Source organism: Oreochromis niloticus, linkage group LG17, assembly GCF_001858045.2.
Source record: "Oreochromis niloticus isolate F11D_XX linkage group LG17, O_niloticus_UMD_NMBU, whole genome shotgun sequence".
In the NCBI taxonomy this organism is placed as follows: domain Eukaryota; kingdom Metazoa; phylum Chordata; class Actinopteri; order Cichliformes; family Cichlidae; genus Oreochromis; species Oreochromis niloticus.
In genome coordinates this window covers 13,525,970-13,551,805 of record NC_031981.2, presented here as the reverse complement: position 1 = coordinate 13,551,805, position 25,836 = coordinate 13,525,970, and the positions used below count along the sequence as shown (strand labels likewise).

General features: G+C 39.5%; 1 protein-coding gene across 1 annotated transcript in view; it reads right to left on the bottom strand.

The window, feature by feature from the left end:
• apaf1 (apoptotic peptidase activating factor 1) overlaps positions 1-25,836 on the bottom strand; it is a 48,051-nt gene that overhangs the window by 1,995 nt on the left and 20,220 nt on the right. Inside the window, exons 25-26 of the mRNA XM_003444978.5 lie at positions 23,373-23,498; positions 21,638-21,784 (exon numbers count right to left, since the gene is read on the bottom strand). Of these exons, the coding sequence (XP_003445026.1) occupies positions 21,638-21,784; positions 23,373-23,498 (273 nt within the window). The remainder of the gene's footprint in view (positions 1-21,637; positions 21,785-23,372; positions 23,499-25,836) is intronic.

Below are 25,836 nucleotides of genomic sequence, written 5' to 3'. Positions count from 1 at the left end.
GTGGTGTAGGTGTTGGGGTGGAGGGCTGCCAAACATGGGGCTCCTTTGGGCTCCTAAGTATCAACTAAACACCTGAGAATTGTTGCTGACCATGTCTATCCCTTTAGGACAATAGTGTTCATTTATAACACACCATGTCACAAATCTCAGCTCATCTGAAACTGGTTTCTTGAACTTGAACTGGTTTCAATGAGTTCACTGTATTCAGAAGGCCTCCACAGTCGCCAGGTGTTTCCAACACCTTGTTGACTCTGTGTCTAGAAGAATTAAGGCAGTTCTGATAGCAAAAGAGGGGGTCCAACCCAGTACTATTATGGTGTACAGTAACTGAGTTACACACTTAATGGTAAAAGGAGTGAGTGCAAAAGTTAAAACATTTCTCTGGAAAAAGTAAATCAAGGCAGAAGTCGTGTAATGTGCACTATGATTTGTCTGATTCATGAAACAAAGACAACAACAAAAACTAAAAAGACTCAGTAGTTTATGATGGCGGCCCAGAAGACCATTTCAAATTTAATATTCTAAAATCTCCAGACTCAAACTCTCACACACACACACCCACAAGCTCTCTCAAATACTTCGATGGAGACCCATAAACACACCACCCCCAGCAGCTTTTTTGAGTTATTCCCTTTAATCTCAGTTTAAAGTTGACATTTTCCATTGAAGCTCCTTCTCACTGGGATGAATCATCAAAGGCACATCAAGTCAATCATTAATAGCTTGGCACGAGTGTGTGTGTGTGTGCGCATTCAACTTTTACAATATTAGGCACGATAATGACACATCAAAACAAGAAACGATGCCCCTTCCAGCTAAATAAAGACGGCGTGACTTTTTTAATAGGTTTAATCTTTAGTAGCTGAGCATGTTTTTGTTATGAACCTTTAGCTGCTCTGAGTCTGGGTTTATAAAGGAAAGCAGGCCAATCTCTGAGTCTATCGACAGACAGACTGCAACAGAAGAGGTGGCAGCAGCAGATTGCTGGCTTATAGGAGGTGCGCACACTCACGCACACACACAGCCCATTAATCACACAAACCCTACAGCAACTTTAAAGTGAGCTCATTTGCATACCCCCCAAAAAGGCATTGCAAAAAAAAAAATTTGGTGAGGTTCCTTTTGTTCAGATTTTCATGCTGTACCACCGTGTGTGTGTGTGTGTGTGTGTTGTTGTTGTTGCTGCTGCTTCAAGGCACTGGCAATACTTGTTCACTAGACTTCCTTCACTGCTACTATTGGCTACTAAGATCTTGGTAGAAAAGACAACAGAGAAGACTGTATTAAGTCATGGCATAAACTCCAATAATAGTCGCCTAAAATGTCATATTTATAATTTATAATCAAAGCAGTTGCTTTAAATTGGTGAAATTTGCCTGTACTAGTTAATGTCCTACTTAATGTCTTATATGGTGCAAGTAGATGATTTCATCTTAACTAAGCAGCTGTGTCAGGATTTTGACTTTAAAAGAAAAAGTATCCACTACTTTAGCACAGAGGGAAATGGAAACAGGAATATCTGGGATAAAAAAAAAACATCTTATTGTCTGTTGGGTGAATAATTTTAAATCTAGGTTATTTGTGACCCCGAAGATTAAAGATGGTTTTGAAATATAGTGCAGTATGATGCATTCTTCCATTAACATCCTTCTTTAATTGCTAAATATAATCTTATCTCTCATGCCCAGACTTCTCCTGGTAGCCCAGCACCTGGACACACTACTATGAAATATTTGTGGTGAATATGAGACGGTTTCTACTGAGTTTAAATGGAACAAAAAACAGGTCGGGTCACGCTTAGGTTATTTTAAGCCCCCCTTTTTGTGGTTTTCACATCATTACACAGCTCATATCTGACAAGGAACCCTTATGGAAATGGAAATAATGTCTCCATCTCCTTCGTCTATATTCAGCCATAAATCACACAAGAAAATATTTCACAACATATAATATTAAACATACTTTGTCTAAGGAAACATTTGCATACAAAGGCTGCTTTACATAAAAGCTATTAGTACAGATTTGTTACCTTGAACTTCAAAGCTATGCTATGTAATTTGCTACTGCCTTCAAGGCTAAACGTGACCAGAGAGTAAACATGACTTTAAGTCAAAGCAATTAATTCCTACATGGTTCATAAATGTGAAAAATGAATGTGAATAGTGAAAGACAGGAATAAGTATGCAAAATCATACTTTATATACCTTCCTCTCGGATAACACAAGTAAAACTGAAGTTGATACAGAGGTCACGGAGGTATATTATCAATATAATGTGGAGCAACAGCCTTGCTTCTCCTATTTTTGTTCTTATAAGCAGTGGCAGCAGTTTATACATATGCATATACTGCTATACTGCTGTATTTAATACAAGGCCAGCTACAAGTGTGACCTGACCTTAGCTTTTAAGTTGAATAAAATGAGGTTCAATTTGATGATGATCAAAACAAACTGAATTTCTCTTTGACAAGAATCAGGAGAAACAGAAGGTATATAATAAAGGGAAGTATTGAAATCAAGGTGAAGTTATTGAGCACATGCTTTACATGCTTTACAGCAGGAATAATCTGTAGGCAAAGTACAATTTCTACATGTAGCCAAAGCCCTGTTTACGTGGGGCTTTGACTGTCGGACTGCACACCCAAAACTGTCTGCTATCATCCACAACAATTGAGCTTTTTATTTACATTTTTTTTTATTCCATACACGAGAGGCCCAGAAAAATTGCCCCCACAGACAAGTCGGCAGACTGCCCGATGGCTTCCCAGATTGCAAGGGCACGATCAACCCCACTGTGTAGGTTATCCCTCCTCAGAGAGTTTTCTTAAGTTATCTCCCAAACTTGAAATCAAGCAGCCAGGCTGTGCTAGACGCCTCTAAGGAGGCAAAAAACAGAAGACGCCCGACAGAAGACTGTTAGGTTTCATGTTACAAAAAGCTGCCAGAGTACTTGACCCACTTCAAGCTTCTCCGAAATAGTGAGACCTCAAACAGTCCACCCAAAAAAAACAAAACAAAAAAAAAAATCAGTCAGTTCTCAACACATTTATCTAATGATGGGCTTATTACACTGCCCCCCAAAAATGTCTGGAATCTACACTACAGAACAGGAAACCCCTGTATATGTGGAATCTTAGTGTAAAAAGGTCAGCTACGGCAAACTGGTGGAAAATTACCATTAGAGAGAGTCTGACTAACAAGATTTAAACTTGAGTACTGATGACCTTTCATCCTGTATCTCAGCAAAGAGATTTTCAAGGTCAAACCATGATGCCCTCAGTACAGCCATGAAATAACACAAAAACAAGATAGAGGTGGGATCAATTTGATTGGTGAGGCGACAAACTGAGTATATACTGCAGATACCAGAGGAGGGCGGAGACACACTTGGCTAAAGCCTAATTGCATCTGAAATGGAACAAAGATGGCTGCTGCCTGTCAAAGAGCTGACAGCTCAAACAAAGAAATAATACTGAGACGCCTGCTGCGCAAGCACACAAACACATATATGAAAATAATCAGACCAATAGACGGACTGAAACAGGTGAGGAAGAGAGCAAACAGAGTCGAAAAACAAGACTGAGCCTCCCAGCAAACAACGGCTGCAGACGAATGATGAAACTCTTTGACGAAATCGAGAATAAGGGGAGTAAAAACTCTCTATAACTCCAAGTGGTTATAAAACGGGGGATTAGCAGAGAGACGCAATGTATGGAGAAAAGAGCTGGTGCAAAATAAATGTTTAAAAAAGCCTGTTGGCTTTGAGGAAGGACAGAGGGAGATGTGTGGAGAGGAAAGTGTGAAAATCATTTCAGAGTGAGCCTAGATTTACTAGGAGGAAAAAAAAACTTAGCCAGAAAATCGCTATGTTTAATCATTTACACAGGAGGATGAGACTATGCTGGATGGCATGCATATTTATAGTTTTATGTGACAGGAAGGAAAGTGAGCTTTTTCCAAAAGAGACAAAGCTGCAGACGGGAGAAAGGTAAATGATAGGTGTGCTAACCAAAAGAGCAAATCCAGACAGATAAAAGATGCTGAAAACAGTAAAACATATTTCACATTTGTCATAACAACTGTTTATTCTCTCTCGTGGGAATATGCAGCTGGGTTTTGCGTTCGTGTGTCACATGGAGGGCCCATATCCTCGGAGCAGATGGCTGATGTGCTGACATCAACACCATCTCCGTGGGACCATTGATATATGGGAGAGAGCTAGCGATGCATGTAAGATGCTAAATAACTAAACTGGAGTTGTTTGCTGGGTGTTCTGTGTGTGTTTGGTGACCACCTTGGGTCTTCTTTGAGATGTAAGACAACGAAGTCTGTAGTGAAGCCGCTGAAAGCGGAGGGAAGATGGGTTTGTGACGATGTTTACATGTACAATACGTGAATGCTAATGCAAAGAAGACAACGCACAGGTGAGGTTAAGTGGAAATTCAGCATATTCAGAGAATGCATCAGTGCATCAACATGGAAATAATATACAAGCAAAACCAAGTCTAGGTTACAAAAATACAACAACTAAAAAGACAGGGGATTATTCACTAATAGCTAATGGACTTCACTTATATAGCGTCCGCCTGTCCGGCAGCTTAGCAAGCAGAATCATGATCTGAATGCAGTGTTGTGCAAAAAGGAGCTCTATAACCACACTATAGGATCCTCTTGTTAGCCTTTGTCTTTTAATTAATTTATTTTATTATTCACATTAGCTTACATATAGTTTAGCAATGTGTGAAAACACTTTTGCCCACAGACACATTCATATATTTCTTTTCCTATCACACAGAACCTCCCCAAGGACACTTTGCCATGCATACTGGAGGAGCAGCAGGTTCAATTGTCAGTGTTTATTTGTATTCAATTCAATTTTATTTCATTTATATTTATATAGCATAAAATCACATATTATCCTTTAATGTTGGAGAGAAAATCCCAACAATCAGACGAGCCCCCATAAACTCTTGGTGACAATGGGAAGAAAATAAAAAAACCCTCCCTTTTAACTCTCACTAAAATAAAAGCTTTATCAAAAAGGAAAGTTTTAAGCCTAGTTTTAATTTAGAGAAGGTGTCTGTCTGCTGAATCCAAACTAGGACCCTGATAGCTGAAAGCTCTGTCTCCCATTCTATTTCGAAAAACTCTAGAAACCACAAGAAAGCCTGCAGGCTAAGAACAAAGTTCTCTATTGGGAGATCAGCTTTCCATTAAGTGTATAAAGCCTTGGTATATTCTCTTGCAGACATGGAGGCACTGTCCGCATAAAAACCACCACCTGTAAATTCGCCGTGGACAAGTCTGTGCGCAGGTACACGGACGTCAGCACACATTCACTGTCTGAGAAAAAAAATGTATCATCACTCAGCCTCACTTTATTTATACTAAGTATTTTTAGTGTAGTGTGCATATTTCAATAATGTATTTATGTCATGGCAAATTGTGCACTCACTGAAAAATGACAGCAGTACCCAGTGCTCAGTAGTCCTGCCAGAAGTCTCTTCCTGTTAAAAGAGGGTTTTTCCTTCCCACTGTTGCCAAGTCCTTGCTCACAGGCGGTCATCTGATTGTTGATTTCTCTGTATTATTGTGGGGTCTTTAGCTTACAGTATAAAGCGCTTTGAGTCTTTTTACACTATAAGGTACAGTATTGTTGTGATTTGGCACTATAAAATAAAACTAAACTGAAAACTGAATTTAAGCATTTGACTATGATTGTTGCACTGGCTAACATTATCAACTAGCTCACCAGGAATCTAACACCACATCTACAATGAAGACAAAATTATAACACAACAATGCTACTAAACAAAGACGATCTACCTTCCTACTAATGACCACAAAGCGTTCCGTACGTAGCCTTGATTGCAGCTGATGATTAGAAATGCGCACCGTTCCACGCTCAACTTTTTGACCATGTGAACACAAATACACACTGACAATAGCAAGTCAGAAGTACAAATGTGTTGCAGAAACGGCAGCAGTGACATGGAGGTGCTGTGGTAAGATCCTGGGTTTGTCATGTCACTTTTTACTGGGCTGAGGTGCAAATAAAGCGTCACCTGAGACTAGAATATGTGAGAAGAGAGCCGTGGTGGTGCAGTACAGTATAATATTGTAAACTCTGCACTTTAAATGAATGACTTCTGGAATAGCTTTTGGAAATCAGGAACCCAGTTGGCATCCTGTGGCTTCTTACACCACTGAAGCAAAAGAATCATGGTAAGGGACTCAGCTGGCACGCCTCATTCCCGTCCCTGAGGGCCTTAGGCAGCCACAGGAGCAGAAACCATCAGTTTCTGGGTAAAACCGGTGAGCTTGTAGTACATTTTTATTGCCAGAGAAGGACAGGGGGAAGGTGTTATGCAATAAATGAATAAATAAAAAACTCAAAAAAGAACATAAAACAAAAAGAACGTTCTTCTGTAACCATCAAGGGAAAGTGAAGCAGCAGTCCAAAAGCTATTATCCCTGATAGCAAATGATAGAAGTTATACCAACAATCGGTGGGAGTACAAATAGCACTGGATGAAAAGCACAAATATTTATGGCATCTCCTTTGACTAAAACGTGATGACAAAACAATGACCACTGATCCCCTTATCAATACAGCCAAAGCATTCTGTAGATTCAGATAGTGTCAAGCTCACATACACAGAGGTCAGAATGACATCTGGGGAAGGCCTGATAGTGTCTGTGTGAATGTGAGTAACCCCAGTTCATCTCAGGCAACAACAGAGGAGAACCAGATTGGCTCAGACAGGCCCTCACCATTAGCTGTGGTGAGGCTAAATAGGTCTGCTTATTCAGGCTACCTGAGGGAAAGTCAGAATTGCTTATGTAATAAAAAAAACAAAACAGTTTTTATATTCATTTGAGGACCAGAGTGATGCTTATGTGTGAACACAGTTGGGTCTTTTAGAAGGGAGGAAGGAGGTAATTCATCTTCCTCTTACATAAATAGAGTCCGGGGGGAATAGGTACAGTTTCTATGCTAAGTAGAAATAAAAAGGAAAGTATCTAGAGCCAGACCACAAGGAGTGGACGCTGGAGAGGAAGAAGATTAAACAAAAAAAAAGAAAAAGGGGGGGGACCAACCAGAGGTGATTTTGTAAGGCCACCTCCATTTCATAAAGAGAAAGTGAGGGATTTAGCGTGTGAGCAGGTCATGAGTCTAGCAGAGAGGGACACAGCGCGACTCTGAGGCTGAATTATTTATCCAAGGTTCCGCTGCTGAAATATTGATGCTCAGACAATCCTCTACACATCTCTCCCTCACACGCTGGCTTTCTTCCTTCACTTTTCTCTCACCAGCATTCCCACCAGCTACTCCTTATTCACCACAGATAAACCAGAACCCCCTCCCAAAAAAAAACATGGAAATGGAAATGAATATGGCTTCTACATAGCAGAAAAACATGAAAAGCAACAAAGACACATCACGTCCTTGATTTTTTTCCCCTTCTTTTCATCCTCAGTGTCTTATTGTTCTTTGTCACGTATTGCCCTATTCTATGATTTAAAAATGTAGCAAAGATAAATGAAAAAAAATATATATGTAGAGCAAGAGACTCCATAACAGGGAAAGAACAAGAAACATCAAAAGAAATGGTGAGAGACAAAAAATGTACTTGATGGATAAAAGAGCAGCTGGGGATTAAGAAAAGAAAACAAATATATAATTTACACTTAGATTATGTGTGAAACTGGCAAAGAAACACCGAGAGAAAAGAGGAGAGCTAACTTCAACAGAAAATCTTGTTTTCACATTATCAGTTTGGCCCAAAGCTAGAAACCTGTGACCAGTGAGCTTCATTTAATTTATTTAATCATAAAATTGCTGTTACATTTACAACATTTACAAGTAACAGCAATTTTATACATTTATAATAAATCATTTGTTAGGTTTATCAGGAAAGGGCAGGTGTGACAATTTAAATCTTGATTTTATTACAAAAAAATAATAAAAATCTGATTTTACAGCAACAGAAATAAATGGCCACACTTAATTTAGAAAAAGTAAACAACAATGAAATAATATCTCCAACCAGCAGGGCTGGAAGGACAGATGGTGGTGATAACTGTGATTCAAACAAGGTAAAAAAGACTCAACTTTTGTTATTTTTTTCCTTTCTAAGAATTTTCTAGAGCAGTGAAAACAGGTGCAATGTGCAAGCTTTTGCTTTTTGCCCCGTTTTAATCTACCTGACATCATTTCAAGCATAATTGTTTTTATTCTTTTATTTAATTATGTGGATATGATCCATGTGTAGCATTTGTTTCATTGTTTAGCAAAATTTGCTTAAATGTTTAGTAATAACGTAGTAGTAGTAGTAATAAATAAAAAAATAATAAAACAATAATAGTTATTTTAGAATATTGTACATATATTCGTATTGCTATGCATTTAAATTGTTATAACCTGTTACTCTAATGTGTACAACTATACTCACAAACTATCCCATGCCAGTATGTTCTTGTCAGTTTGATAACCTGTTCTCATTTTAGATAGCTCTATAAGGCAGTCTCATCACTTTGACTTTTAGATTAATCGATTGATCTTATATTTATACAGTAATATCTATATGTTGACAATATCACACTGGTAAGAATCATAGTTTCTAAGCTAAAAGGCTTTCTGTCAATTTATGATAAAAAAAAAATTATCAAATTGACCTTGAAGACCTTGGTGGATAGAAGGCAATTTGAATGGACTGTTAACAGACAGAATAACACGCACGTACACAAACACTACCATAAACATAACCTTCTTGGCAAAAGCAATAAAGAACAAAATTAAATGCCAGAAAAAGAATACAAAAACATATCAAGGTACAGAACAAATAAAATCAGTAGGAATGTGCCATTTCAAAATGTATTTTTATTCTTGGCATCACAATAGCTTTGCATGATTCACAGTTCAAAACAATCCTTCTGTATCTATGCCTTGTCGTAGCCACTCAGAACATCCCTGTCTAACACCAACGGTTCCCGTCTAGTTGACTTTGGCCTGATTGCTTCTCTCTTGCAAAGAGAAGACTTGAACAGCGAGCTGGTCGGGCTTCTGCGCTTACCACCAGAGCTGTGTGCTTGAGACGACCACATAACGTATACCCACTGTCTTTGTTGCAGCCTTATGACCCACATGGGATGAAAATGACCAACTAACTACCTTGCTCTTATTGCCGTTATATAGAGCCAAGAGTAGGAAAAAACTGCAGACTGAAGCTGAGTTTTTGGCTCACGGGGATCACTTGCACATATGCCGACCTCATTATGTGAAACTTTGGCTGTTTCCTATGAGCACCCACCACAGTAACAGTATATATCTATATATATATATCTATATATATCTATATATATATATATATATATATCTATATATCTATATATATATCTATATCTATATCTATATATATATATATATCTATATCTATATATATCTATATCTATATATATATATATATATATCTATATCTATATATATCTATATATATATATATATATATATATATATATATATATATATATATATATATATATATATATATATATATATATATATATATATATGTGACATGAAAGCCTACTTTAAGGAACAAGCTTGAGTAAGCTAATTTGTGAGCGAGCGTCTTTGCATTTTGAAAAGCACACACAACCTAGCACTACTTTTCCCCTTTATCGGTAATCTAACACATCTTCCCTGCCTCATTTCGTCTTGCTGTTCCTTTTTTTTAAAGCACAAACAGAGACCCTTCTTTTCCAGCCAGAGAGACAATTAACCCTGGCTTAATGAGGAACGCAGAGGAAACAACCGCCTCCAAGAGGCAGATAAATATTTCACCAGCTTGTGTTCATACCCAAAGCCTGACAACGAGTACAGAAACCAGGCCATCTTCATTCCGATATCAACTCTTTCAAAAGTTCTTCGCTCGTCTTTTATCTCGTACAGAAACAAATTCCTAAGCAGACAGTCGAAGGGGTACGTGTCTGCTCTGGATGTACTTTGACCACATGAGGAAGAGCATGTGCATGTTAAAATATGCATTAAAAAAAATGCCTAGAACAGAAAAGAGAACTGTTGTTCTGTCTAAGAAAAAGATAGCTGCGCTTTCAGGGGGTCTTTTGCATCTTGCGAGCGTGTGCAGGTATTTTTAGACCCAGGTCTGCTTCTACGTTGGAGCAGCACTGCGGGATGCTTATTTCTGAAACAGCGTGAAGCACGAAACCATTGAATGAAAGCAAAGCTGCAAACGCTGCCTGAACCAACATGGCGGCCTATTACACTGACTCTTAGAAGGCTATAAAAATGTGTTATTTCCATCTCTGGACCAATTTTGAAGGCGTGGGAGTGGACTGATCAAAGTGAAAGCCAAAGGGTGCAACAAATTCCAAATATACTAAAGGTGGCTGTCTTTTTGTTGCTACACAAAAAAGAAAGATTCGAAGTACACACAAGTGTTGCATGGAGATAAAATGAACCCCATGAAGAAATTAATTGTTATCATTGTTGTTGCAAATAACATAACCTCAAAGCGTATTAGAGGAACAACAGAAAGAGAAAACCAGAAAGTCACAGCCACACAAACTGCAGCTATAAATAAAGTTGCGATTCACTGTATTGATAGATTATTGACCAAGGGCTTGTGGCAAGTGTGAACGCTCTCCCATCCTTTTATAAAACAAAAAACACAGGCAAAGCAGATCTTGATGCTTTTTCTCACAATAAGCATCATTCAGTCCAAATATTTATCGTTCTCTTTCAGGATGTAGTCATGCCATCTTCAGATTTCTGTCTAGGCCTGCTTCTGTTTCAAAAGTTGTAAGTATGAGTGGCAGCCTATGTAAGTGCTTTTTCTATTTGAATAAGCACCAAAGTGAGCTCTACATGATTTATTAGTGTAACAGAGTTCTAGTTCTTCTAGTGTCAGAATAAAGGACACAGACAAAACATCACGAACTGCAGTTCATTTCGCAATTAAGGGACTTGTTTGTTGGCCTACATTTGATGAAGGGCTGAAATTAGAATCACAAGAGAGAGGTAATAACCTGTGAGACACTACGATTGGAAATAAACATGGCAGCTCCTCAGTCAGCGTTGGTCCCTGTGACACAGCAGCGAAAGGTGAACTGTAGAGATTCCAGTTCACTTAGTAAATAACATTTTCAAGACTTGAGCCAACTTATTCTATTCTATTTACATTTTGGTCTTAAGCAGTAGGTTTTCTGAAGGTCTCCTTGAACATTGGCTGGTTTGTACCAGCCCTCGTTTTCTGATCATTCTCAGAGGAATGTTTTTTTGTTTGTTTGTTCGTTAATCCACTTAACACTAACCTATGAATCATTCAAGCATTTAAAATAGCACCTTACTCAAGGGATGAACCAGTGTTGTGCATACACATAACAGACAATTGGCTGCCTGTTGCAGAAACATTTTTTTTGTAGTTGTATCCAGGAAAAATCCCCAAAACAACACAGTTTGACAGGCATGAATTAGTATTTTTGGACCAACAAGGTGATTTCCAAAGAGTTACTAACCTAGGCTGACCAACCGTCCTCTTTTTTTGCACTTGTTGACTTGTAAAAACCTATATGACATTTTTTATTTCACCATTCATTAACCGCACAGAGAAGGCATCGTTTAGATATGTTATAGTTCTCTTTAAGTAAACAGTATTATTAAAGTTCTTCATGACTGGCACAAGTGCCCTCTTTATTTGGAAAATTATGGTCACCCTTTACTAGCCAAAACTTGGCTTAATTGGCACGGTTTGGAGGTTACCATCAAAATATTTTAAGGATAACCGGGCAAGTAGTGGACAGAATAAAACATCTGCAGCAGATGAACAGGATCTGAAAGTTGTGTCTTTAAGAGATAGAAAAATGTATCTGGCTCATCAGTTGATCCATGTGCTGTTCACTAAAGCATCATCAGGAATGTTCTCAGTGGCTGTGAGAAATCATTTTTAAATAATGGAAATCATTAAAAAAAAAAAACTAGTGTTTGCCAAATTGTAAAAGAAGTAGACTGAAAAATCAGAGGCAAGAGGTCTGATGGAGTGATGAATCCAAATTTCCAATTTTTGGATAAAACTGTTGGGAGTATGTACGGAGAAGTTCAGGACAACAGTGAGAGTCTACATCAGGGGTCCCCAATCCCAGTCCACGAGGGCCGGTGTCCCTGCAGGTTTTAGATGTGTCCTTGATCCATCACAGTTGATTTAAATGGATAAGTTACCTTCTCAACATGTCTTGAAGTTCTCCAGAGGCCTGGTAATGAACTAATCATGTGATTCAGGTGTGTTGACCCAGGGTGAGATCTAAAACCTGCAGGGACACCGGCCCTCGCGGACTGGGATTGGGGACCCCTGGTCTACATCATTTGTAAAACACAGTAGAGGTGCTTTCATGGTTTGGAGCTGCATTTGTTGGGGATTTTGTCAAACATTATGGAATATTGAAAACAAAGAAGTGCAGTCAAATTTTGATCCACAATGCAATACCATCTGGAAAGCCTACAGAAAAATGCACACTATTAGTCATGGATTGAAGCAGTGTGAAGCATCTCGACAGAAAACAGATAAAAAGGCAGTCAGCATCCAAACAAAGGCTTTGAATGTCCTCCAATAAGCCTGAAGAACTATTCCTGAAGACTACCTGAAGACTTTACACGAAAGCTGCATTTGAGAATCCACTAGATTGAAGAAGAAAGGTGATCATACCAAATATTAACTTTCAAGCTTATTGGAATTATACAAACTCTTGGTTCTGGCCATTTTTCTTTGGTAGACATATTCAATAATTTTTCAATGGTTTAAATTATTTTTCAAGTAATAATATCATCCCTTTTCTTGTTCAAGCATGTCCTTTGCAAGGATTTCTAGTTTTTTGGTCATATAAATTATGACAGTAGAGTGAATCACTAGGACTTTTGGACTCAGACAAAAACAATGTAAGGGTGATCTTTGTTATTTTTAGTCAGCTTTCAAATGCAGAGGATGAGACAAACTATAAACCCTCTTGTATGTTAAGCACTTTGGCATACCACTGGTTTTTAAATGTGCTATATAAATAAAGTTTGTTGTTGTTGTATAAAACTATTCTAAGACACTCTACTGTTACTTAAATATCCACCAGTAGTTGCCCAGTGGTGCAGTTGTTAGTGCTATCACTTGGACCTCCTGGTCATATGCACAGGGAGAAGTCTGCGTGTTCTCCCTGTGCATGCACGGCTTTCACCCCAGAGCCCAAAGGCATCCATGTTAGTAAGTGATTCTAAGTTGGAAGCAGCTGTGGATGTGAGAGTGTGTGGAGGTCTGTCCTGTAATGGACTGGCGTCCCCATACTCTATAATGGCTGGGATAGAGGCTCACTAAATCACTTGGTGACACGTGGATTCTAAAATATTAAACATTTTGAAACACACAGCCCCCTTTTTGTTATGTCCAATCAAAAAAAAAAAAAAAAAAAAATCACATATGCAACACGTCTTATTTATGCAGAAGAAGAAAAAAAGGGTTTACACAACACGATCTAGAGACAGAAGAATGAATAGTTGTAATGACTAATGTTTAGCCTTGAGAGAAAGCATTAAGATCGGCTTTGCCGGTGAGGAAAAATGAGACACATTTACTCATGGCTTAGTCAATCTCATTATACGAGAGTCTTGACTGCTCGATACCTCACCCATCCCCCGGGAGAGGTGAATGCATTTACTCTGGACAGTTCTTTTTGCTCAGACCTACGCAACTTGCTGCTACGCAAGTCTTTCTCAATCTTTGACACATTTTTCATCCATCAACTGTCTCTTGAGGGAAGGTCAGCGCAACCTTCACTCCTTCATTTCATCTAGTCTCCCCGCCCTCCTACCTCACTTTGAGTCTTGCTTGGAGTGACGACTGGCTCTAACAATTCACTGGCCGCCAAGGACTTGTTAGGACGCTTAATAATGTTGGCTTGAGCTGATGAAACAGCAAAGAGATGGATTTTGGTATGATGGATGAAAGCTAAAAAGGCACACTGATAACCACAGTGTGTGATTGTATAAAAAAAACAAATGACAACTGAAGGAAGGTGTAAAACAGAGAGATAAGAGAAACAGGGCGAACAGGTCTTCTGGGAACCCAAGAAAAATAGGGACTGAAAGCAAGGGGAGTCCAAGAAAGTAAAAAGGTGAAATTGTGTTTCTCTCGTTTTCCTCCATCACACGTTCGCCTGATAAGTGATGTCTGACAACAGAAGTAGCAGGGGAGAACCATCACCTGAAATACTCGCATCCATCTGGGCTTACACCTTTTAGAAGTGTATGTATGTATGTTTGTGTGCGATTTAGTATGCGTGTGGCAATTTTGTGCTGCTATTGTCCTGTTCTAGCGAAGACAATGTTAATTTAAGGGGGAATTTAGTTAGTTAATCAATGTTAGTTGGTACAATAACTGCCCAATAATGCAAAAAATTCACATTCAATGAGTTTTCAATGCAGTCTTGATGCTGAAGGTTATTTTCCCACATTAGTAGTCTTCTACAGAAGTCTTACTTCCTATCATTTCCTGGTATAAAGAGGATGAACAGTAGAAAAGTGGTTGGTCAGATGACATACCTGTGCAGGTAGAGAGATGGCTGGGAGAGAGGACAAGGATGATGTGAAGCGCTATAGTAACTACAGGGGGATACGGCTGAACAGCCATATCATGAAGATATGGAAAAGAACTGTTGAAGCTGGGCAGGAACAGAACAGGAAGATCAGAAAAGATTCATAGATGTAGTGAAGGAGGACATGCAGAGGGTTGGTGTGGCAGAAGAGGAAACGAAGGATGGGATGTGACAGAAGCAGATAATCTGACGCGGCGACCCCTAAATGGAGTAGCCGAAATAGGAAGAAGACTTTTTATTTGGGCTTGCTAGATTATCCAACAAGTTTTTTGGATTCTAATTTTAAAACAAGGCTGATCCAACTGATGCAAGATGATCAACCAAACAGGATTCAGATCCCTGCTAACGACATGGCTCCTAAGCCTGGTTTATGACAGGTCACTTAGTAACATAGAACAAACCTTAAGCCTGGATTAAACTCTGTTGAGGACATGGACACGCAAAGCTGGAGACCCGACAACCTAGTATTCATTCGGGTTATACTTCTGCCCGGGTGCATGCGTAGCTGGTGACTGTAATTTAAACTCTTCGTCCGATAAGCAGACTCACGGATGCACAAAGTGTAAAACCTCCTAAAGAGTACCCACAGTTATTGATTAGGGCTCAATACTATAGGACAGGCGTTTTTCTTCTGAATCAGTATTTACAAAGAGACACTTGAGTGCTTTTGTTTTGTTTGTAACATAATGGTGTGAATTATTCTGGGCTGGTGGGGGTGCGTGTGTGTTCTTGCAGTCAGGATGAGCCTTTTCACACCTGCTGCCTCCCTGTTGGACCATGGCACTGTGACGGATTGTCTCATCGCCGTTTGCAGAGTTCGTGTGTTCGTGTGTGTATCAAGGCCAGGTGTGAGACAGGTACAGCATTTCCTGGCAGGACCCAGAACAGAAGGGAGAGATGATGGGAGTCTCTGTAGAATGTAACGGCCTCTCTCTGAGGGCTGGACCACGCCACTACATCAAATCCTGACACACACACACACACACACACACACACACACACACACACACACACACACACACACACACACACACACACACACACACACACACACACACACCAAACAAACACTGAAGGCGTTTGTTTTGTAAGAAATACAAGCAATTTAATGTGGGTTTTTCTTTTTTTGAAGAGAAAAAGAAACACTGGTGACAAGGAGCATGAGAAGTTTAATTAAACACTCTACACCGGCATCTACCCACAACAGGGGACTGGACTAACACATACCCTCACACAATGGCCTGCTGCTTTTAATTACACTCGCATCATTCACCCAAGCATACAGAGAAGCAGGGCGTGATAAAACGCACAGAATGAGAGCAGCACAGACGTGGAAAAACAGCAGCTTGAGAGATGATTAAGGAAGGAGTACTGACAGAGACATGAAAACACAAAAGCACCAGGACAAACAAGAAAACATCATTCTGCACAGGTGGCCAAGGAGACAAATAGAAGGAGACAAACAATAAGAGCTACAAGGCTCGTGTTGTATCATATCAACCCATCGTCTAAGAGAGATCCACGGGAGACGTCACCCGCTGTCACTGCTCTGGCTCTTATCCGGCCAGTAACATCATCATTCTGCTAGCATCAACACACACCGTGTCACACCGTGAAAGGGCTTCTCATGTTTAGAGCTGTGATCAGAGAGGATCTGATAGCTGAAAACTCTCCACTGAATCACATCGCGATAAGGAGAACATTCTCGGGCGTGCTCCGCTTTGCTTACTATGACAGCTGTCTTCCAAAACGCTGTCGCACAAATGAAACGTGGTTCGGTCTTAGCAGTGTTATCACACCTTCTGTGTTTAATCCGTTTAAACTGAACTCTGGTTTCTTTTGTTCAGATTGGAACCTAGTAATCGCACTTGGGTTTGGACCAAAACAACCGTACCGAGACCCTTTGAAGGAGGTGGTTTCATTGCAGATCCAAACAAACTCCAGTGCGGTTCGTTTATGCTGTGAACGAATCAACTACCAGGTGTACGTTGTAAGTTTGAGCTATAAAACGTCCCATACTCACGTATGCTTTGTATTCTGGAATGTGGCAAGGTACTATAGATATGCAAGGGACTGTAGAAGCTAGCTACTACCTGTGAAATGAACCTAAATTCTCCAGTGTTCTTCAGTAGTCCAGAACGCACCTTCTTCCTGTACTTACTACATTACAATCTATGAAATAACTGCAGAGTTAACAAAAACAGTGATTAAAGGGTTGATTTTGGTTTATATCAAACCTAATCTAAATTGTTCTTATGCTGCTGCTACTTCCAAATATCCCCCCCAAGACAAATTTGCTGCAGTCTTTAAATTCTGGTCTGCTGTTTCTCTGCATAAACACATTGGTTTAGATCTGTTGTGTAGCATTATGAGTCAGAGGAGTTTCGAGCTCTGTAATGCTATTTATATGTGCTGCTTATTATTCAAATTCGTAAACAATAAAGGCTGTGATCACATCCTGATTCTGGATCGGATTTTTTTCTAGCCAAGTTAATCAAATTGGTCGACTCCTGACACCAAACATATTAGGAACGTTTTAAACATTTTACTGTTGTTTATTGAGGAATGAATTTGCTATTATGGTGAAGGTATACTTTTACAGTACACTGCATTGTCATTTTCTTTACTCTGTTATCAGGTTTGATGGTTATAAACTCTAATTCTAAATTCTAATTAACAAAAAAAACAAGTTACTCAGCCCTCATGCTCCTCAGCTAAGCCTTTATTTAGAGCTTTTGTGGTGTTCGAGCCAGACTTCGATATCAGCCTACATCTATGATCCAAACGCACATCTTACACAATCCCACTGATCCCTCATAATGAAATCTTTCCCTTACACCAGCTGAGGATAAATGCAAACCAAATACCCTTATGAGGACGCTCAAACGATCACCAGGCCTTTTTCCAAGACTGACAGAAGAATGATTACCACATAAAAAGACTCCATGAATCATTCTCAAATCTGAGTAAATAGTTGAGTGATAGTAAATAGTATCTTGCTTCATTTATTGCTTCATTTATTCATAACTGTCAGATCCAGACGTCAGAAACATACAGAAATGCTAGGGCAGAGGTTTTAAATATCAGCTTACTTACTAATAAGTTTCCATGTAAAATTGAAGACATTTGTTGCAGAATGGGCGAGCGTGGAGACACGCTGACAATAATCGTTAAAACAGATTATTATTGTGCTTTCTCAGTCTGTGGGCTATATTATCTGTCATGAGAGATACTCACTCTGTCAGGGTAATTACTATGACAGACGGGATGGCTTCTCATAGCTGTCCAGCTGACACACTATGTGATTAATCAATCAAAGCCTGAGGCTGAGGGAGGCTCACCCTTTAAGACAGGCAGAGTAATCCATCACCTCTCCTCAAATCCACTCGCTGATCTATCATGTCAACACGCTTCGCTGAAGAAGACAGAGGGTCTATGAAACGGCGTAACAGAGTGATCCGATTCCCAGAATAATTACGACCGTCATCCTGATGTGACGCAAGATGAAGCAGATGAGGTCTGCATTAGTGCTGCGGGTAGAGCAGCCCTGTCTGTATAAGTTTATTAATAAACAAGCAGAAGGGTGTATTAGTAGACGTCTAATGGTTTTGATTTTGTCACAGTTTTAAGGGCGACATAAGCAGATTACAGCACATGACTATTAGATTTTCACTGGCAGGTAAGGTTGAGGATGAGATAAAGAAAGAAAAAAGGATTTAAACAGGTTTCTTTTGATTTTTGTTTTGTTTTTCAGGTTTTTAATCTGTTGCTAGCAAACCATGATTACAGGAATATTTTTATTTCGGTGAAAATATAGGAAACGGCTTTGTTGCCAGAATTTTGGTGTGAGACCATTATCATGTCTGTGTACCAACTGTGAAGTTCAGGCCGATAATCAGTTGGCTTAGCTAGATGCTTTTACACTTCTGTCTGTGTGTGGATTACACAAATTACACATACACAAAAAATCTTGGATGATCAAATACATCATGCAAATTTTGCCAACTGTAGGGCAAAAGAAATGTATGCTTCAAGAAATATTTAAGTAGTTAAATATGAGTAAGTAGCTGGATAATAGTAAATAGCTATTTATTTGTAAAATCTATTTAATATTGTTTATATCTATTCATAAATATATAACAAGTGTTCTCTTCCCAGCTTAAAAAAATGCCTTTAGCTTAGATAGGGGCGCACATCCACCGTGGCATCTTTTGATAAGTTTATGCACGACTTGTTTTAATATGTATTAATATTTCACTAAGAAACTGTATTTATGAAGAGAGTTGAACTATGAAAATCTTTTCCAGTACACTCCAAAGACTCTCAAGAGGTTTAGGTCTGGATGCTGTTGTAGCCCATCCATGTGTGAATATCCTGAACCAGTTAATCTGAGCTGATGAATCCTGGCATTGTCATCGTGGAATATGCTGTGCCATCAGAGAAGAAATTAAATTCACTGATGTAAAAAAGAAATAAATCAGGTCATTCAGTAACCTATACCTGCAGTTTAGTGGAAGGCCTTTACATATTTAACACTCAGGTGGTAACCCATAAAAAAAATCAATTAATTAAAATAACATTTTGCACTTCTGGACCACTTAGAGCCAGCCTGTTATTTTCATATCACTTAATGAAAGACTCGTTCCGATCATGGTTTGATGCACACGTCTGCGACTGATCATGATTTTGATGTTGAAAACTACCCCAAATGATGAAAACTGCTGAAAGGCTACGAGGAAGTGCACCACTTCAGGACTGTTACAGTTGCTTTTGACATACACAAACACAGGGTTGCCACTTTGAGGGGTATTTACCCGCTCTCCACAGCACACAGACAAATGCAAGGAGAAAGAAAGGAACCTTTTTTTTTTTTTTTTATTATTGTTCAGTTGCTGATCTTTACCATAGCAGATACTGCTCAACTTTATTATTTTGATTTCTTATGCCATGTTTCCAAAAGCTGCAACAGAATAACTCAACATCCAAAAATGGCCCTTATTATCTAAATGCAGAAAGAAAAATCTAAAGATCATAAATTTTTTTATGTATGATGTCATGCTACCATCGTGGCCTTTTGGAACCGCCTAGTGAGGACTTTTACTCTCAGACTACTCTGCACATGCACTGTATACCTCGAGGACACAAAAATACGTCTGAAAGATAGAGTTTTTTTTAATGTTTAGATAAAATGAGTAAATTCGGGGGTTAGTTTTACTTTTGAAATAATTTCCAAGTTTTATAATTTTGTCAACAGCAATCTGTACCAGAGATCATGTCTATATAAAGCCTGAACAGCAGCACTCTCTGCCTTCAATAGAAACGACTCTGTCGACCCACACATGCAGGTATAAACAAAAGCGCACTTGTACACAATCGTGCACACGGCACTACCCCACACACAGTATCAGGAGTAATCCGAGATATAAAGCCTCATCAATCAGAAGTGCTCTCCCTGGAGAATTACATCATTGCTGAACAAATGGCCAATCAGAGCTCAGCTGAGACTGTCCGCTCTGTGACCCCTCTGCTGTAAAGTAAAGGCAATAAGAACGAGACCGTAGACCTAGACCATTCCAGTCATGTCACAAGGAGACACTGATATCTTTCTCTAAGGCATTCTGTGTTTTATGTAAACCTGCAGCATTGCAACAGCTGTCTAGTGAATGCAGAGATGGCACATGCTGGCAAGCATCTTTCCATTGATTTTACGGTGATTCTCAATCAGCGTTCACCTACCTACCTTACATTTTTGAAAACAGAGGCATCAAGAAATGTATTCTGCATAAATCCATAAACAGCTTTTTAATAAAGAAATATACTCAAGTTTATTAGTTAGCAGGAAGCAGGACTATACCTATGTATACCTCTGCATAACAAAGGCAATAAAAATACACATTACACAGAGTGTGTGTGATGTGATGTCTATTTAGGGTGATAGTAGGTAAATTACTACCTATCATCTGTTATTATTTGTGGGGGTTTTCATCACTCAATAAAAGGATTTGTGACCAGCCAACACTGCTAATTTTGTTTCCTTAGAAAAGTTAATATTTTGCAGTGTCCTGGCAGCATCGAGGTTGCATACCATGAAAATGAAACACTGCGCCCCTCTTATCCCCCAGAATAATCACATTAAAAAAACACAACCCACAATGTAAAAAAAATGAAGGTGATTATTCAGCACTTGCCATAAACTGCAATATCTCAAGCTCATGGAGACATTTGTTGCTTATTATCAACCACCTCATTCTCCCTTTATTTCCTGTCATCTTTCCAACTGGCGTTTTAATGAAGACATAAAATGTCCAGTGACTGCATGCCTCTGCCGGCCAGTAGTGCTGAAGTTTAGATCCATGTCTGTGCAGATTTATACGACAAATGTAGTAAAGTAAAGGAAACCACAGAGGAAAAATAACAAGTGGGCATCAAAGACCTGTCATTAATTCACCAAGGAGTAACAGGATCAAAATCTCTCCTGCTCACAAATTATAGCATTAAATAATGTCCCACAAAGCAGTTTGGGAATTACATAAGGTCACTGAGAGACTGACTTTTGACCTTTTCAGTTTAAAATGTCATCAGTTTGCAATTTATCCTTTGAAAGGTTGCCAAATTAATAATGATTCTTGAGGTTTAGGCAAAAGTGAGGTCAAATTGACCTTAGAATCTTGACAATCATATATAATAATTTCTTCTTTAGGTTCGAGTGAATGTTTGTGCCAAATCTGAATACATTTCCACAAGGTGTTTAAGAGATTCTGTCACTTGAATGACACTTATTGGCGTATATCTAACAATGTCAGGTGGACGGACAACTCGGAAAACCTTGTCCATCCAGAGGCAGAAGAAAAAAACAAGTAAGACGGTATGGATTTGAACAGCTCAGTCCAACTTAACTGCATTTCACTCCCATGAGAACAGACGTACCCATTGCCAATTGTGAAAACCAAATGGGTTTGAATGTGCAGAATGCATTAGCATACCTTGATGTAACCTCCAGTTGAGACCAGAAGAGAGTTGTCTGGGGAGAAGTGCAGATCTGTTACCCAGCCTCCATGCAGCGAGTCCATGCCATCCTTACTCTCCTGGGAACAAACCTTCAGCAAGGACCCATCCTTGACACTCCAGAGCTGTGGTGCACAGTCACACATCCAATAAACAAATGTTAGGGCCTATAAACAACTAACACACATTTTACGCTGTCAATTTTAAATACATGCTTCCTTGTTGTTATGTAACAAAACAGATGTAGTGGGTGGTAGAGTAAAATTGTAGATTTCATTCATTAGATTTAGAGGTAAGCTTCTTTACTTTTAAGTCGCTGTCTTTGAGATACACTTTTTCTCAGGCTGACACAGGAGTACTAACATTATTTCAAGTATTCTCTATTCTCTTTGTGGCATCTTTTTCTAATCTTTGATGGCTTTAAACTATGTTGTATAGTTTATACTCTCATTAATTTCATTGCTATACGTACTAAGCCGATCTTTGGCTTCCCCTCAGTATTTTAAGGGCAGCATATGATTGTATATATATATATATATATATATCTATGCCAGTGTCAGTAAGAACTTTACAAGATGACAGTCTGAGGACTGAAACATCTCTAATAAAATATGCACGTATATCTGGGATTATTTGCACTCTCTAGGCCCCCTGCCATTAAGACTTTATGATGTGCACGAATTCTGTTGAAACTGCAATATTAAGGTTTGATGCTATAAGCTTCTCTTGAGCCTCAAAACATGACAAAGGAAACACAGAAGACTATAAAGATTGCTCTTTATGTGACATTTCTGTGTACAACCATATAATATATAACATAATGAAATGACGAGTCTACTGCAGCTGTTATGCAACTGTTCACATGTCATGTTCACTTGACAGTGACACATCACACGTACGGCTATATTTAACACTTTGCATGCTTTTTGTGCTGAATGACTCACATTTGTTTCTATAGAAACCGGGGCGAGATTTCACTGTAGTTTACGTAATTGAATCTGATGGATTCGGTCATTTCTGAATAATGGAGCTGCTCTGCTCAGAGGCCACTAGAGGGCATTAACCCTTTACTAACCAGATACGGCTTGCTGGCTGAATAGCAGATCTTCCCCTTTACCGCTCACACAGTATGACTTAATATTTACTTTGGATGTGTGTGTTTCTGTGTACGTTGTGTACAAGTGCTTCATTTTCCAAAGCCTTAGAGATCCAATTTGGCAGCCTGAGTCCTCTCCTTCACCTCCCACTGTCAGACGTCTCCTCCTCTTCCTGCTATCTTCATCCCAACTTCTTACACACTCTTCCAGCTCCCACACCCCCTCCTGAGAAAGAGCCCTAGCTCCCCCCTTTCATCTCACCCCTCCTCTGTGCACCGCAGCAATCACGATGCATTAGTAAGCACTTTATCTAAATGAGTGATGAGATGTAATTACAGAGTGATTTCTGGAATAAATGTCGACTGCTATAATTGCATTTTTTGTATGTTCCACAGCAAATTAGGTGGTTTAATGCGTTGTCATATTTGTACATAGAGCAGGCTAGTGTGTTGACACTGCCATATTACTTTGCATCATCCCTCCCCAACAAAACACTGTGTGGCTCTGTGTATAAGGTTGATTTACATCAGCAGTGGATGCCTAACTAGTCTCTTTCTAGAACAGCAGCCAGAATAAAAGGACTTCAAAATAAAAGTTGAGTATTTTGAAAACACACCCGGATCTCTCCGTTGTCATCTCCCGTTGCAAGGTGTTGGCTGTCCCACGAGAATCGGCAGCTTCTCACACACTCCTTATGGCCGATCAATGTGTAGGCACACTGCCAGGACTCACAGTGCCACAACTAAGATCAGAATGAAAGAGAATGAAAAGAAAAACATTTTTTTTTTAACTTAACATTCACACTTTCACACACAAGTTTGCGACCAAAAATCATTTAGTCAAGATTCATCAGTTAAAAAGGAGAGTAAAGGCCTTTACACATCAGACGCGTAAAATCCGTGCAAATGTTTCGTGCTTTAAAAATATTTCTTAGACTCTTCTTAATGCAGCCGTTTAAACCGATATGGAAGTAAAATAATACTATTTTACCTCATACACAAGGTTAGACATTGAAACCTCATACACACAGTTAGAACAATCATTTCCGAGCCGACTGACCCAGTCTATCTCCAAACTGCCACACTGACATCCTGAAATATGTACGAAAGCGGTCGAGATACAGCTTCAGATCCTGGATCAAACCATGAAATTCTCCCTGCTGCTGGCTTCTCCAGACAACTGGATGAAACCAGAATCTCCGTTTCTTCCTTTTCTTGTGTAGAAACATCAGGACCAACATCGCTTGATATTGACTTCATTTTTTTTTTTTCCACAGTGTATTTTCTGGGGACAAATTTTTTGCAAAAACGCTTCTTGTTCGGTGTGTATATAAAGTAAGTTCAGATCTGAAAATTTCTGAATTTTGTGTCGTGTTTTGAGGGGGAGGTTTACATTGTGTGCAATGGCCTTATACGTGAAATATATTCTACATCAGATCTTGTGCCATAATCGGAACCCCATTTTAACCCTATGCTGCAACCTTCTACATAACCTGATGTGCACCTCCCGAGAAATTTAAGTACATGTTGGGTCGATGCATACCACAACAATTTGAATCGCGTGGAAGGATGCGGTGTAGAGATAAAAGGAGTGTTCAGTTGCAACACAAGTTAGGACGGAGATTTCCCGCAGAAGTCTAACTCACAGTTTAAGGGTGCTTTATAGGTGATTAATAAGAGAAAGTGTGTTACATTTGTTCAATATAAATCTCTCTGTTCAGAAATGTTTGCCTAGCAATAATCTCTCAGAACAGAATCTGTTGTAAATACTGAAGATTGAACACAGTAATAATGACACAGAAGTTTAATTTCTGTTGCTCAGAAAAATCATCACCCACTGATAGATCTTATGATGACAGTCATGCCAAATGCAGAGCTAATGTTGTTACAATAACATTATCTGTTCATCAGTAATCTTTCCCTCATTGCTACCGTCGCTCATATTTTACTCCCTCCTCCACGTCTCTTTTCTTTTACACTCCTTCCTTCCTCACTCCGCATCCTGCGTTGCACTGAAAATAACACGCCTCATAATTAGACACTTCATTTGGCAGTCGACTAGCTACGTCTGCACACAAAGTTCAATTCATCTGAAGGTCAGGGGAAAAGAAAAGAAAAAAGGGGGATGGAGAGAGAAAGAGAGAAAGAGGTGGAGGGAAAGGAACAGACAGAACAGAGCACTTTCCTTTTTTGTGGTGCTCCACAAAGCAAGTCATGGCTGAGCCTTTTGGTTTGACCTCCAGATAGATGGAAGCCAGGGACTTTAGTGTTTGTGTGTGTTTTTAGCTCCTGCTCGGTCTGGAGAGCAAGCACTATGCGACTGGCTTCTAACCAGCCCCACAACACACACACACCTCAATTATGATCTTTGCCAAATCCATAAACCACACATTCTCTCTCACTGCCGTTTACTGACAGAAGCCAGGTTGGCTGACGACCCAGTGCCTGTTCTCTACAGTAAGTGTCAACCCAATCCAAATTCCCGTGTGAAACTCGGTGGCAGTGACTCTTGATCACCGGCTTCAACAAACACCAGACGGAGTGGCTTTGAATAGTTGCTAATGGTGCACACTCAGGAACACCAGTTGTCTGTGAGTGAATAACTGATGGTATGAATCTAACACTGAACCCACAGCTGTATTCAGAATCCAAGGAAAGGAAAAGGAATGACACTACAAAGACGGTGATGTGAAAGAGCATGACGTCTCAGTATTGTTCAGCTTGTATTACGCGGTGCAGTTCGCTGCTCTGTGAATGATGAGTAGGGAAGCGATGATTTAAGAGCTGCTTGCAGAAAACCTCCAGTCCACAGAGTCAGTCAAAGTCAGGCCAAAGTCAGGCGCAGTGGTGTCGGCAAACGGGAACCTGGCAAACGCAATATCCTGACAGGGATGTTAGTTGATTGTGGGCCTGCCAGTCTGCCAGGGTAGTTTGCCAGCTAGACTGGACATGGATGCAGAAAGACAGACTGATCTGATGATCTGATGCTAACTCTCCAAGGCCATTCTGCTGCACACCAACCTCTAAGGTCTTTTACCAAACTGCTGGAAAAAAAAGTTTCTCAAGATATCACCTCTAGCA